This window comes from Montipora foliosa, chromosome 1 (assembly GCF_036669935.1).
Source record: "Montipora foliosa isolate CH-2021 chromosome 1, ASM3666993v2, whole genome shotgun sequence".
In the NCBI taxonomy this organism is placed as follows: domain Eukaryota; kingdom Metazoa; phylum Cnidaria; class Anthozoa; order Scleractinia; family Acroporidae; genus Montipora; species Montipora foliosa.
The window spans coordinates 22,443,120-22,458,148 of record NC_090869.1 but is presented as its reverse complement, the minus strand read 5'-3'; the positions used below and the strand labels follow the sequence as shown (position 1 = coordinate 22,458,148).

General features: G+C 40.7%; 1 protein-coding gene across 2 annotated transcripts; it reads left to right on the top strand.

Moving 5' to 3' along the window:
* Positions 1-1,329: 1,329 nt before the first annotated feature.
* On the top strand, positions 1,330-12,450 carry LOC137976036 (uncharacterized). 2 transcript variants are annotated; one of them, XM_068823306.1, is made up of 3 exons: positions 1,330-1,589; positions 8,332-9,153; positions 9,924-12,450. In XM_068823306.1, the coding sequence occupies exons 1-3, from the start codon at positions 1,497-1,499 to the stop codon at positions 10,104-10,106; spliced, it is 1,098 nt and encodes a 365-aa protein (XP_068679407.1). In that variant the 5' UTR covers positions 1,330-1,496; the 3' UTR covers positions 10,107-12,450. The 2 variants fall into 2 exon arrangements, with proteins under 2 accessions (XP_068679407.1, XP_068679398.1); XM_068823297.1 differs by having other exon boundaries at positions 1,330-1,598.
* Positions 12,451-15,029: the final 2,579 nt, after the last annotated feature.

Below are 15,029 nucleotides of genomic sequence, written 5' to 3'. Positions count from 1 at the left end.
CGTTTTCATTTCGAAGTCAAAGCAGTCCCGGCGACGAAATATCGCACTTGGGTTTACTCTCTGTTTTCGTTCTCTACTTTTTTATATCATTTGCCAAAACCTTCTTTCCCATTACAGAGCTTTTAGACTTTTGCTTTAGTAATTCTGAATCGCGTGCAACGTTGTGACATTCAGTTTTACTGAAGTTTCTTGAACAATCAATAGTAAGGATCAATGTTATTCTCTTCGAGCTTTTATTGAGGATACTGTTTCCAATATCCATCACCCTTTTCTTCGACACACAATTATACGCTTTTCTCTCCTCGCCCCTTTCTTGTCGGCTTTTCACTGGTGCCGATATTACTTTCGGATGTTGGCAGTTTAACAGTTTAACAAACTCATTGATCGTATCCGGCAGCTGACACAGACTGACACGGCAAAACAAAAGAAAATAGTGCACAAATAGCGCTCATTACCCCTGGTCATTAACCCACTCACAGTATTTCTTACGCCAACATTACCCTCGTCTTACTAAAACACACTTAGCTGCGATGTTTTCCTTTAAATAGTAAGATTGCCTTTAGATTGGTCCTGTGATTATCACGACTAAGAGACTCATTATAATATGTTGGCTCTGATCTCGGTGTCAGCGAAACCGCGTAAAAGTAGTGTCAAGATAGTGCGCCTGAATCCAGCTTGAATCCGTACTTCCGATGAGCTGTTGGGCGAGTAGGCTCCATTTGTCATGTGTGTGTGATAACCTCATAGAGAAATGAAATACCTCGTCTGGTGGTTATATTTTAGTTTGAACGCATTTTTATGTGGAAATCGTAATTCAAATGAGTTGTAATTCCAGCTAATATGACGGGGGCAGAGAAAAAAAAACTGATATTGTATGGATATGTTGTTAATAATTTTTGCTTTCGCGGTTAGGCTAGTGAGCACGAAATTGACATCAATTACATCATTGAAACGTACTACAAAACTTAATGAAGCGAACTAGCAATCATCAATTCTCTCAAATTACGAATAGATTTTTATCACAGATTTAGTTTAAGTATAAGAGGAAATATATGTGTGGTTTGAAACAAGGTTAAATATTGCGAATTATTTCGTTCACCAAAACTCCTCATTTTTCAAAGCTAGTAAAGTAAGAAACTGGGGTAATGAAGCTTTTTAAATCCCTGAGCAAATGCAAAAAAATGTGAATTACACATTAAAAAAATAAAGATGCCTGCCATTCTTCCAATGGTTTGATTGATGAAGTCGGGAGATCAAAGAAGACGTTAGTCAACAAATTTCCGTTTATTGCCAATTAAAATGCACTATTTAAAACTTTGAGACCTGTCTGTCCTGCAGTCAGCAAGGAACTGCCCTCCCGAATGTAACGATCTTATTTCTCATACGCCCTTATCGGCACTCCTAATACGCGAAAAATCGGATCCATAAGGAGTAAGATATTTTTTCTGATTTGCCACTGAAGTTTTCGAGAGCTTAATCGAGTGTTTGTTGATTGTATGAAGATGATTTTCAAGATTTGTCTTACAACATTATTTCTGTTGGCAATTTCTTCTGCTCTGCCGATGAAGGAGGATGACACGAACGCAAAAGTACGAAAGGTAAACGTCCGTTTTTGTAATGAAGGATCTGACGAACTTGCAGTAGCCGCTGGATCATCTAAACCCTTCAGTCGTTACTTGCAAGGCGCCAGCCTTCTTATCTATGTATCCCACGTATAGTATGTCATAGAAAGAAAACGGAGTCCAGAGTAATTAAGGGAGAGCAGTGTAATTGACCTCCAATGTCGAGACGTTTCGGTTGAGCGCAAATCCAAACACAAATTTCAAACTCGCTGCACCGTCTTGCAAGAAAGTTTACAAGTCCAACCAGAGAGCTCGTGATCATTAAACCGGTCTTGCTTACAGATTCCTTAAACCGTCCTTGGCAGCTTTCGGAAAATGCTCCATGTTTTTATCATAACAGTCAGGTGAGTCGGTGGGGCACGGCTCCTGCAAAATCCCATATCTATGCATTCTCGTGAGCCGTTGTGCAGCCGTGAAACTGCAGTCGGCCATCCCTAATTATAGTCATGACACTAGGTATCATAGTCCATTCCAAACATATGATGTACTCGCGAGAGCAAAATTATGACAAATGCAAAAGAAACCAGACCACGAATAAGAGAGTCGTGTAGGCCTGTCAACTACATTTAACATGCAATAGTGGCTGGTATTCTGCAATCGCTCCGGGTATCTTTTTTACAAAAGCTAATTTTTTAGAGCGGTATTGGGTAGCTTTTCACGAAAATCTTTGATGAGAGCTACTGTAAATTTACAATGTTGTATTGCGGCAACTAAGGCATTCGCGTACTTTTCAGCTGTTGCTTAATCGAGCATGGGTCCGGTAGAGACAAAGACAAATGGTTTTATTTCGAAAGCCACGTTCGGACCTCTATTACGTTCATTGAATCAAATGCAAAATAGAAGCACGTATAAGACACTTCTTTCATTTAGAGGCTCGTAGCTTGTTATCGAGGCTCGTAGCTTGTAGCTTGTTATCGAGGTTCTTAGCACGACCAGTAAAAATAAGGCGACTTTCTTTGCAAAAAAGACTGGTGGCGACTTGACGACTTTTGGGCCTTTTGAAGTTTTCCACGAGAACAAATTGCAAACCTTTTTCAGTGCTTCGTTGTCAGGCATCACACGACTCCTGTACTTAGTCGTATTGGAAGTTATGTGGTCAGGCCCTTAAGAGATTTTCCCTTGCGATAAGATATGAGGGGAGGTTCCTCAAAGATTTCTGCCATTTTCCCATTAATATTCTCTTCAGGCCAGGTAAGGCCGGGTGTTATTGTGTAACGAAAGGTGGACGTTTGCGGATTTGTTTCTCTGTTGTACGACTGTTTTCCTGTCGGCAAATTTTACCTCAGAGAGGTACTTTCATGAAATTGCGGAAGGGTAGCCTCTTTCTAACAGGCGGTTTTGAAAATTTCTGATATTCCTTGAAATGATAGCTGCGAGGAATTAGTCCTTAGAAGCCTGGGGCCGGTTGTTCGAACCATCAAAACCTATAGGTTTCCATGGTATTTAACGCTGGTTAGCGCTAACCACGCTTCGAACAACCCGGGCCTGGGCGCTTCTCCTTTACGAAGCCTTTCTTCACGCCTGGTGAGTGAAACGAGTAGAAGTTCGTGTGGGTACTAGAATGTTTCTGTTGGTTAGCAACGGCTAAGAGAATCTTAAAGAAGCCTCCCCTCATATCTTAACGCAATTGAAAATCTCTGACGGACCTTTTAGTCAGACCGTAGCTCTGAAGGCCATATAACTTCCATTACGATTAGGTGCAGGAGTCGTGTGATGCCCGTCGTCTTTTGTTAACCACAACTATTTTTAACCACGCTTAAAAGACTTTTCAGTGATGCAATGTAAGGGAGGCGTAGGTTGATAATCTTGTTTGCAAAAGACCCGCATTTCGAACTTAACTTGTGTTATGTCTATCTAGAGCTCCTCATTACAAAGACCAGAACATACGAAGAGTCCTACAATCATATGAACTGACAGATCAGGAGATAACCAGCATTCCAACTGGCCTATCTAATTCTCATCCCCAATGATCTTGACTTTCCGTTATTTAGAGTTACTTTTTTTATTTAAAGAGATAAAAAAGGGAGGGGAAAGGTCGCTTCACATTGGAAATATCGGCTGCAATCTCTAATTAAAAATAACTAGACCCTCCGTGAGGGTGCACTGGGTTGCCTGTGGTACGTGCAGCCCCGGAGGGGGGGGGGACTCCCATATGGAACACACGGGGATGCTAGTCGGAAATTTTAAATTTAACCCCTGAAGGAGACCATCTGGGCGTGGCTCAAGCTTTTTGTGACTCCTAAAGGAGACCAATCTGGGCGTGACTTAAGCAAATTTTGACCTTGGCGGCTTAAAATATTGGCGCTTTGCCCGAAACACCCTAAGCGAGACCAAAATCCAAAATTTACACCCCTAAGCGAGACAACGAGCATCCCCGTCTGTTTCATATGGGAGTACCCCCCCCCCCCCCCCCCCCCGGGCGTGCAGCGTTCCAGGCAAATTGTGACTGGCCCACGGGCCGATTACGGGCTTGCAAAAACAAAGCAAACGGTAATTAAAAAACCATATAATAAACTACTTACTAACCGAGCTAGCTCGAGCCGTACTCGGGAATATTGGCCCTGGGTCGTTTTTGCACGGACCTCGCTGCGCTCGGTCCGTACTGCCACGACCTCGGGCCAATATTTCCCTGGCAGTACAGCCCTCGCGCTTGGTTAGTAAGAAGTTATTAAGGGGTCACCCAGAAGTCATACCAGCAGAGGCCCTTTGGCTTACAGGTTCTCACACGTTCGTACGACGAAACAGATCCTTTTCTGAGGTTAAAAACCTGGCTACTGGCCTAACTCTTCTTCCTACTTTCCCAACCGCGAGAAAACCGCGGTAAATCAGCCATCGCCAAAAAATGTTTTTTTTTTTCTCAAAAAATATTTAAGTTAGGGGGAAAAAATACATCATTTTAAAGCTAAGAAAATAAGCTTTCCAACAGCATATAACTTATTTACAGAAAACTGAAACATTTTATAAAAGAGAAAGTTGAACGAAAAAATTTAAGAAAAATAACAGTAAAATATGTTTTCTAGGCAAAATTTGGTCATTTTAACGTTGATTACGAATTTTTGGATGCAAAACTAATATATTCTGCAATTTATCTGCCTTCTTGGACATAAATTCGACCGAAAACTGATAAGGCACGAATATTTTTAGATTTTTAGGAATAATAGATAACGTGGTTCAATGGGTAATGTGATAATGCGATAAAAGTGTCAAATTTGCGACCCATTGCTAACGGCAACGGAAGCGATCGCATTACGAATAATTAACCTCTGTTGCCAAAAACCACTCAAATAACCGGTCAGTGTAAAACGCAGACTGCAGACTGCAGACCAGGGATAAAATGCAGACTGAGGGTAAAATGCAGACTGCAGACTGCAGACTGTGGGTTAATAAAATAATAATGAAAAAAGAGTTATAAGAGTGTTAGTAGCCGTTTGTACTTTCACACTGAAACCCCAACACAGCTCCCATCGCTTTGGTTGCCCCACCGCATGTTTTATCGAACTCTGTAAGAATTGAAGCTGATTGAATCCTTGTTGTTGTTTGAAAAAGGACAGTTTCGTTAAGTGAGTTGCTTTTAGGCAAAGAAGTCACCACCCCGTAATTCATATGCCCAAGATACCGGGTTTTTGTAAGTTTCTTTTTCTGTCAAGTGTGATAAAGTTTGACAATGAAATGAGCGAAGTCAAAACAAAGATCACAATCGCCCAACTCTTGTTTATGCAAAGTCAAAATTTACTCTCCAAGACGTGTACGACGTTATTTATCACCAGGTAATTCCATCATTTTGGAAATAGCAGCTACTTTATTATTCATCTGCGTCACAAGTTTTCACTGATTTTGGGGCTCATTTTGTTGAAACTCAAGCACGCTTCCAACAGGCCTGTGAACCCTTCCTGCTTACAGAGCAATACTAAAAAACTTCTCCCATATCACATTTGAACCTTAAGCTCGAAAATTCAATACACAACATGATATTATAATTCACAAAGGCAGAAAATACCACAGAATCCTTTTCCAGCGAAAATTTTATTGAAACAAACAACATATTTGCTCATAGAGGCGAAAACCTCTTCCTATTTGATTGCGTGCGTGAAGACAAGAAACTCAATTGTGTCAAATTACCATGTACTTCAGGTAAATACTGCTCACTTTGATTTCGTCTCGACGGGCGATAGATTGTTGTCGAAGTCCAGTACTCGTCGCTTTTGAGATTCATGCCTAGTTTATCCAACTGACTTTCCATTATTGAGCTCCATAAGGGTATATTTTGTTTAAGGATCCACTAAAACGCCATTCGCGTTGCATGACTTTCGACGCCATTGCAGGCTAAGTTAATGATTCTACTGTGTCCACAAGAGAAATCTACGCAGTTCCACTACCCTCTCGATCCTAAGAAAATACGCGCAGAAGGCTCTATACACAAAGACACTACTTACCAGGGGAGTGACAGGCAAGACTTTTACCGACACGGAAAAAAAAAAAAAAAAGAAAACAAACAAACTAAACGAAGACCTTGACTGGGTTTGCCTTATAAGGCAACCCAGTAACAAAGATAAACATCTGTGAAAATACGAGGATTAATTAGAAAGGAGACATGAAGGATGATATAGGAGTATTGAATTTTAGAGTCTTGTCGTTGATCAATACTTATCATACTCATCGACATGGTTCGACTATAAAAGAAGGAAGAAACTGCTTTTTAATTTGTGCCCACTGACCAATCCAAGGACGACATCGCGCGGCGTTTGTAAAAAGACTATTCTGAAGAAGTTATTCTACTGAAGAAGTTCTTTTTTAGTAGTGCTCTAACTATAAAGGCGGACAGTGCCTCCTAATATAAAAATATTTTGAGCTGACTTTGAGTTTTCCGAAAAAGCAGATCTTGGAAAGCGAATCGATTGAGATCCCACGACAAACAAAGCTTTAGCTGACATTCATCAGATAGTCATACAAATGGATGTTTTGCCAGTAATTGGAGACCTCCGTTATACGCAAAGTATTCTGGGATCGCCCGAGGGCAAACATTGCAGGCCTCCAGAAAGAAATGCACGAGAGAAAGCCGTGTCTTCGTCACAAGCAGTGATGATGGACAAAGAATAATTATTATCACATTTTGATTTTGTGAAACATGGAGGTGACTAATGTTTATGCTTGAAAATTGTACCTTTTTGTGTGATAAATGCGTTAAAATCTGTCGATTAACACTCTTTCCAGCTTGCGTAAGATTCATTGTGAAATCTATTTATGACAGTCAATTAGACTACTGAACGACTGATAAAAACGCGAAGATGTATTTTTCAACTTATACATTTTTGCGTTGTTTTATCAGTCTTGCAGCGCTGCTCAAGAGACCTATTTGAAAGGAAAACTAAATATTCATAAAAATTCTAAATGCTGAGGACTCCTACATTGACTTACCTGAAATTATCCAAAAAATTAAATCCTCTTCCTCTTAGATCTTTTCAGATTAACTATTTAACTCAGATAGCTGTATTATCATAGATACTATTAGTATATAGTATAGATTTATTATTAACGATGAAATGATATATGATCCATTTCATATATCATTTCATTGTTGATTCATTCCTCACGGGAACATTTGAACCTACAAATGACCAGCTTCCAGCGTCAGTGGCTTCATAGGTCAGTTGGTTAGAGCGTCGCACCGGTATCGCGAGGTCACGGGTTCAAACCCCGTTGAAGTCCTGAAAAATTGCGTTCATAACTGCGAGGATCATAGCTTCACTAGATTTATCATTGTTGTTTAACTACCTTGTATAGCAAATACAGTACATTTATTATTCAAAAGTGACACAACATTTATAGATGGTTTTCACCTGACGTCACAGCGGCCATGTTGGTGCACAGAACAATAGAGAAAAACGTCTTCTGGGAATTAGACTCTATTATGATGCAAAACATGAGCCATAATTTGCTATTGTTTTGTGCACCAACATGGCCGTCTCATCACGTGATTGAAAACCATCTATACGGTATAAAACAAAGAACTAAACGAATAAATAAATCGACAACTTGTAATTTACTTATCCAAAGCACACTGGCCTAGATTAGCCTTTGTTACCTGTCAGTCTGCTTAAATGTAAAACAGTTCTGATTGTAAATAAAATATGTATGATGTGATGTGATGTGATGTGATGTGATGTGATGTGACATTGGGTAAAACAACATAGGGTTTGATATTATTCCTGGGTTTGGGAGACATTTCTTTCCGTTCCCTGCTGGCTGCTTTACCTGATATTCTACGCGCTGCAAAGGTATACACAACGATTCTACTCGCAAGTGCAATGATGTGATGAAAACCTTGGCAGCTGTTGTGTTTGTCAGCGATATAAAACAATCATTTTTAATGGCAAAATCTTCTAGTACATACTGAAGCCATGGCAGTGGGGATTGTAATACTCAATTTTCACCCACGAGGAGGGGAAAAAGTTTAAAATGTAACACTGTACAAATGTTACACCCCCCGCTACGTCGCAGGAATGGGGGGGGGGGGGGTTGGGCGTGGTCTCAATTAACTAGTTCATTAAGTAAACTATGACTTGTTGTTGCTCTCAACTATTTACGTAATTTGGCGAGAATGATTTTCGGGGAAAACAAGGGCTTTAAGGAGTAAAATATTCTTAAAGGTGGATCATGATCTGAAACCTTTCATTTATTAGTCCATGTATTTTCAATATCCTGTACACAGAGGCGTTCAAGGGGAGCAGAATGTGGTAATGCCATTGAATGTCCTACCTTCCAACACAAGAGTACTCAAAAATGCCAAGACCATCGGGACTGTCACAAAAAGGGGATTTGTCACCACTTACTTAAGATTTGTTATGTTAAGCAGAGACAGAATAGCAGAATGAAACTTAAGGAAACAAACAAGAAGACTAAAACGCCGACTGGCTGCAAAGTAGACGGAGATTGTCGCCAAAATCAAACTTGCCATACATTTTTTGCCACTTGTGTCGATAAATCTCGAGTTCAGACAACAATGGCAACAAAAAAAAATGCGGCAGGCGTCCGGATATGCAAAGAAAACTCTGATTGTTCAGAAGGACACTACTGCCATGCCTTCTTCAAGATGTGCCTTCCAGAACTCAAGAGTTATCTTGAAGCTACAAGTTCTTCTACCCTTCTTGGTTGCAAGTCTGCTTCAGACTGCAGAACCAGAGAATTTTGCCACAATTTGACCAGTATCTGCCTACCACTGCCCACGGCTGCCAAGACAAGCGCCACCCCAAAGAGTTCGCGTGCATGTATGTTGCACGCCCACTGCAAGACCACCGAATTTTGTCATTATCTGATGCTGCGTCACGATCCCAAAAATGGCGCCCAAAACAAAGAGTCCCAGGCTGCGATCGGTGTTTGTACTGCTAGGACGTCAAAACAAGTTCCAAAGGATGAGAACCAGGTCTCTCAAAATTGCAGTCAAAGTACAGATTGTGGAGAGCAGAAATGTTGCCTAAGTGGCATAGGATTGTGTGCGGATAACCGAATGATTGGAGAATTGTGTTTCGCGCAGGTAAGACCTGAACTTTTTTCCACAGATCATCGCTTGAACGATCAGGGAAAAAAGAAACAGTAAGGAACTTACGTAAAAGAGAAATTTTCGAGTTAAAGCTTGTCAATGTGTTTAACGGAAAGGGCTCTGGATTTTAGTTCTATGTGTGATCCTTGTTGACCAAAATTGTCGCGGCTAATCGCAACGACGCAGCTCAACAAGGTCGAACCGAAAGCATACAAAGGCGCCTCTGGCAGCCGCTATACACCTTATTCCAAAATGGCCGCTATTCAAATATTCTTTTGTTTTTATTCAAATTAGCCCTGGATGCCTCGTTCTTAAGCTTAAAATTCCAAAAAATATTTTATCTTGAACGCGGCAACAAGGTCCAATTTGTATGCGCATAAATCAGGTGCCATTTTGGAATAAGGTGTATACAGTCCATGTGTGACCTTGGAGTACAGCTTACAGTCAGCTAGAATCAACTATATGTTGGTTTTTGCTGAGGAAGGGGGGGGGGGGGGAACTGGAGAACCCGAAGAAAAACCCTCGAAGCAGAGAAGAAAACCAACACAAACTCAACCCACTCTAACATGGCGTCGGCTCCGGGAATCGAACCTGGGCCACATTGGCGGGAGGCGAGTGCTCTCACCACTGCGCCATCCCTGCTCCTAACAAAATATTCCAAAAAACTGTTAAAGCTCCTTAATTAGCTGACAATTTGCTTTCGCGCGCGGATAATCCAGTTTAATAATTATGTCTTACATACTTGTTTCTTTGCTTGAACATAGAGAGTTCCTTTTTCTTGCCCCTGCTTACCTGGCCTCAAATGCGTTAGTAGGAGGCGTCCGATGCGACTGAAGAGGCTGGAGAAAAAAATAAAATTGCTCAAGGAAGCAATGAAGAGACAAGGACTGCAGCTCAATAAAACAACCGAGTTCAAAGTTGGAAAGTGTTTAAAGATGCCGAATTAAACCGCAAAGTGCACTTGACTAATTTCTAGAGAATGTTTCTTCTTGAACCACTGACCTGACCAATGAATGATGAACCTGATGTAATGGGAATCGGCATTAGATTCTTGACAAAAGGAATCCTTGGAGGCTTACTGGCGAGGGAAACAAGTGGTGATTCGGAACAAAATATTCTAAACACTAGTGATTTTCATCTTAAACCAATGTATTTATGGGCACAAGTTCGGTGGCTGTGTGTGAATTAATGTGTTCGATGACTGTATGTTAAATGAAAAGAGAAATTGGGTTTGGGCAGTGCATCATGACATAAAGATTCCTGTAAGGAGTTTTGGGCAGCCACAGTGATAAATTATTAGTGCATTTATTTGGTGCTTGGTGCAATAAAAAGGTTATTTGCAAACCAGAAATCTACAGTAATATTTAAAATAATCTTCTGATATATGTTTTGATCATATTTTGTCGTTAAGAATTCCATTGACGCATAAACGAACGGATAAACTGAAGTTAGTTGGAATATTTATCGAAAACTGATTATTTTATTTGAAAATCGCAATCTCCTCCCTTTCCTCCATTAATGGTGCCTTAAAGTTTTGGGTTGGCTGTCACTTCCGAAATCAACATTGGAGATGGAGGAGGAAACGAGGAAATTGGTGCATCAGCAAAATGTGACAAGTATTGTAGTTTACCATTTACTTCAGATTTGGAGTAGTTTGTTTCCTACGACATTGCATACCTGACCTTTTATTACACATCTCGTCCCTCGTTTCATAAAGAAAAATACTTTACTGGCAACTATCTGAAAATAAACGAGAAAATGATGTATGAAATGAAACAGGGGGACTTTCATATGTCCTTGAAAAATCAACGTAGAAACAGAACGTAAACAAAAATGCAAAACATTTAATTGTCTTATCGAACAAAAACAAACCAGCGCAAATTTTCATTGGCTTGGTGAACGCGGATGCAAATAACGTCATCTCTCCATGGAACTTTCTGGCAAGTTTCGCTTTGACGTCATTTAGTAATGTGATTGGGCAATCGAATTGTTTACTTCCCATATTAGGAGTGTCCTTGGCGGGAATAAGGAGAGGCTTTGTTTTAATCTTGCCAAACGTTGGTCCGTGAAACACTTTGAGAATACTTTTTCATACATCACTTCATCGTAACGTAGGTGGCTTCGTAGCTCAGTTGGTTAGAGCGTCGCACCGGTATCGCGAGGCCACGGGTTACAACTCCGTTGAAGTCCTGAATTTTTCAAGCTTTTCTACGCAATTGCTAAAATTGCGCTCGCTGATAACTGCGAGGATCACAGCTTCACTTGACAACTGAAAATTGTTACCCTATAGGGTTTAACAGGCAACTTTGAAAGCCATTACATTCAGCCAATCATTTGACTGTTGCTTTTAGAGCTGTCACCCTTAAGCTTTGTCTACCAATTAGTGAACGCCTTTTTAGGCGGCAGAAACACGTGTTTATTCCAAGTTCTAGTTTCCAATTGGCCAAAATAAGTGATAGCTTAGGTTCTGCTTTTAGAGAGTTCAGTTTAAAAAAAACACGACATCTGGTCTGAACTGAACACGATCTTTTTGGGGGAAGGGGGCGTGGTACTTGATTAAACTTGATGGGTATAATTCAATAAAAAGGGTCTTTTCGTGTCGCCAATCAAGGTGTAATAATTTACGTTTGGTTTCCGAACCTGTGACCAATCATATCGTGAGATAGGGGGTCGGTAAACTTGTCGATTTGATAACCCAAAGTAATGTTCAATATATACATTTCAGTTATCGTTGTCCTTGCTTCTGGTGATCTCCTTTTAAGACACGCATCGATAACAAAGCATCCAAAAAGCCGCATCGCCAGTATTTTTGCATGATGCTCTTCAGTGCCTTTCCTCTCGTAGCTTCTCACTATCAGAAGTTATCTTTGATTACATGATAAATAAAGCACTTACAACAACTTAAGGATTGAAGAAAAATTGTTACCAAGGTTTGCATCAAACCAACATGTGCATGGTTGTTTCGTTGCTTTTCAATTCCCTCTGTGTTCTTATTGCGTGAAAGCGCTGACTTAATGGTTTAGCCTTAAAGGTTATTGAACGCAATGTTAGCGTAGTGAAGCCTCGCAATACCGGTGCGACGCTCTAACCAACTGAGCTATAAAGATACTGACGTTTGGAGCTTTGCATTTCAAGTGCTCCCGTGATGAAAGAATCAATGAACGAAATGATATATGAAATGAATCATGTATTGAAATGCGCATATAAAATCAGTTGAAGCTATGATCCTCTTAGTTATGAAAGCAATGTTAGCAATTGCGTAGAGAAGCCGGAAAAATTCAGGACTTCAACGGACTTTGATTCCGTGACCTCGCGATACCGGTGAGACGCGATAACTAACTGAGCTATAAAGCCACTGACGTCAGTAGCTTCATATCTCAGTTGGTTAGAGCGTCGCATCGTATTGCGAGGTCACGGGTTCAAACTCCGTTGAAGTCCTGAATTTTTCAGGCCCTCTACGCAATTGCTAACATTGCGTTCATAACTGTGAGGATCATAGCTTCACTTAATTTTATATCCGCAGTTCAATATAGATTAGAGAGATTAAAGAGAAAAACAATAATTATTCACTATTTCCGAGTTCATGTCAGCCTCCTCTTTAAAGCGAGTTTAAGTGCGAAGTTTTTGTGATGGTAATTAGTTCCACTTTACATAAGAATGAAAACTAATTTTCATAAGAAAAACTTCGCACTTAGACTCGCTTTGAAGAGGAGGCAGACATGAACTCGGAAATGGCCTGTTTGGGTGGACAAACAAAGAGTATTATGGTGCTTTCCGCTTGGAGCAAATTTCAGACCAAAATCTGCGATTTTTCCTACTATACCCTATTACAGACCTGACCAAAAATTTGATACCATATTTCAGACCTATTTTCAGACCTATTTCAGTTGTTACACTGTTGGCTTGATAATTTGAGAAGGCTTTGTTGATGGTCTTATCGCCTGACCATGAAGAAGAAGTTTCTTCTAAAAAACATGCCAATCCAAGACTCGAGTGAACAAACCATACCCTATTTCCTCAGATCAAAACGGCTGAGAACCATACCCTTTGGAGCTGCCCATACCTGTATAGCCCATATAAGGAAGTCCCCCCCCCCCCCACCCCCACTCCGGGGACTCTATGGTCTCACAGCTGGTGTTTTTCCTGAAGTTAATAGCTGTAAAATGTTACCGACTGGGTGAGGAGTCTGGTGACGAACAAATGACTCATGCAAACCGCTTTTCATGGAAGGACGGCCTGTAATAAATAGATCTAACTTAGAATTGACCCAATTTTAATGCATGCTTTCAAACAAACTTTCATTACAGAGCGTTTCACAAAACTCTTGATAGGCGGTTTGCGAAGTTAGTTATAAATTGCCAAAGTTCACTTCGAACTTGGAAATTTCATTACGTAACTATCAATCAAATGGAGAACTTTGAGACGAACTTGGGAATTTCGCGCCGAACTTCGTAGGCATGTGGCGAACAAATAGGCCTATTTCAGCATTGTTATCAGCGGTTGTTATTTTGAAATGAGAGCCTTCACCGTGCAAGGAAAGGCACTTCCAAGTTTTATTCTGCAGAAAATTATTGAAAGCTGGTTAGAATGGAAAGGACAGTCTCAAAGAACTGAAACTTCCGAAACAAACCATGATATTTTCATTTGCAGAAGGCGAGCAAGAGAGGCTCTACAGAAATGGTGTCAAGGCTTTTTAGTCGCCGCAGCCAAGGTTCTGGGCTAGTCACTCCGGTCAAACCGGTTTAGGCAGCGCGCGCATAATAATTTTGACAAGGCGAAGGTCAAAATTGAGCCTTCAGTACAAAAATCAATATGGCGTCTAAGCGTGCGATCAAAACTTGGCCTAGGTTTGAGATCTTGCGCATACTCAAGAAAGATTTAACACGATTTCTGCAGAGTCCTTTCTTTCTCGTCGAGTTAAGAAAGGTTTTGCTGGCAGGGCCGAATATCGAAGACGACAGAGGAGGAAACAACACTCGGTCAGCGCGTACTGACGATTGGAATATTTATATTAAGTTTTAGCAGAAACCCATAAGGGTTGAAACGTGTAACGGCCCCTTGTGTGCTGGGAAACAAGCTTCTGAATATTCAATTTGCTAAGTACCATATTTGGAACAACAAGAGCGAGGGGTTTCCAAATATGGTACTTAGCACTGAAACATTCAGCCAATCAGTTCGCACTGAATATTCGGAAGCTGTGAACGCGCGTTACACGTTTCAACCCTTATGGGTTTCTGGTTTTAGAAAACTACCAATCACATCATTTACAGCGGTGAAATCTAAAGCAAACTGGTAGAGAATAATGTTTGTTTGCCCGAAAATGTCCCGTGGCGTGCATCGATCAGCCGAAGCTAAACGCAAGATTTTGGTTTACATTCTTTCAAGAAATTTAGCGTTATTCCACGGAATCACTGGCCCTTGAAAATGAAAATAGACTTATCCAGTGTTTAGCAGCTTGCGCGGACAACGCACTTTTGTGATGAGAGTTCACTGGTGAGGACTACTGTGGGGTAACCGATCGAACCTCCTAATTTCAACAATATTCGCCACATTCTCGCGAAGTTCGGCGCTAATGAAATTCCCAAGTTCGTTTCAAAGTTTTTCATTTGATTGACAGTTACTTAATGAGATTCCGATGTTCGAAGTGAACTTCGGGAATTTAAGACGAACTTCGCAAACCGCATTTGAAGAGTTTTGTGAGACCTACTGCAATCCTGCCATGTTACTTTGTCCCCCCAGCCAGCTAATTTTGCACGAAGTTTACAAATTTTGGTTAGTATAAGGTAAAGTCTGCTACGAGCCTAGAAGGCCCATCAGGCCGGTGCTTATCGCCGGTTTCTGCAGCATGAAGCGACTAGGAGTATTTCTAC

Coding starts and splice junctions, on each gene's coding strand:
- LOC137976036 (XM_068823297.1), top strand. CDS start 1,497: ATGAAGATGATTTTCAAGATTTGTCTTACAACATTATTTCTGTTGGCA. Junction 1,599..8,331: donor CGAACGCAAAAGTACGAAAG/GTAAACGTCCGT, acceptor TCCTGTACACAG/AGGCGTTCAAGGGGAGCAGA. Junction 9,154..9,923: donor GAGAATTGTGTTTCGCGCAG/GTAAGACCTGAA, acceptor GCTTGAACATAG/AGAGTTCCTTTTTCTTGCCC.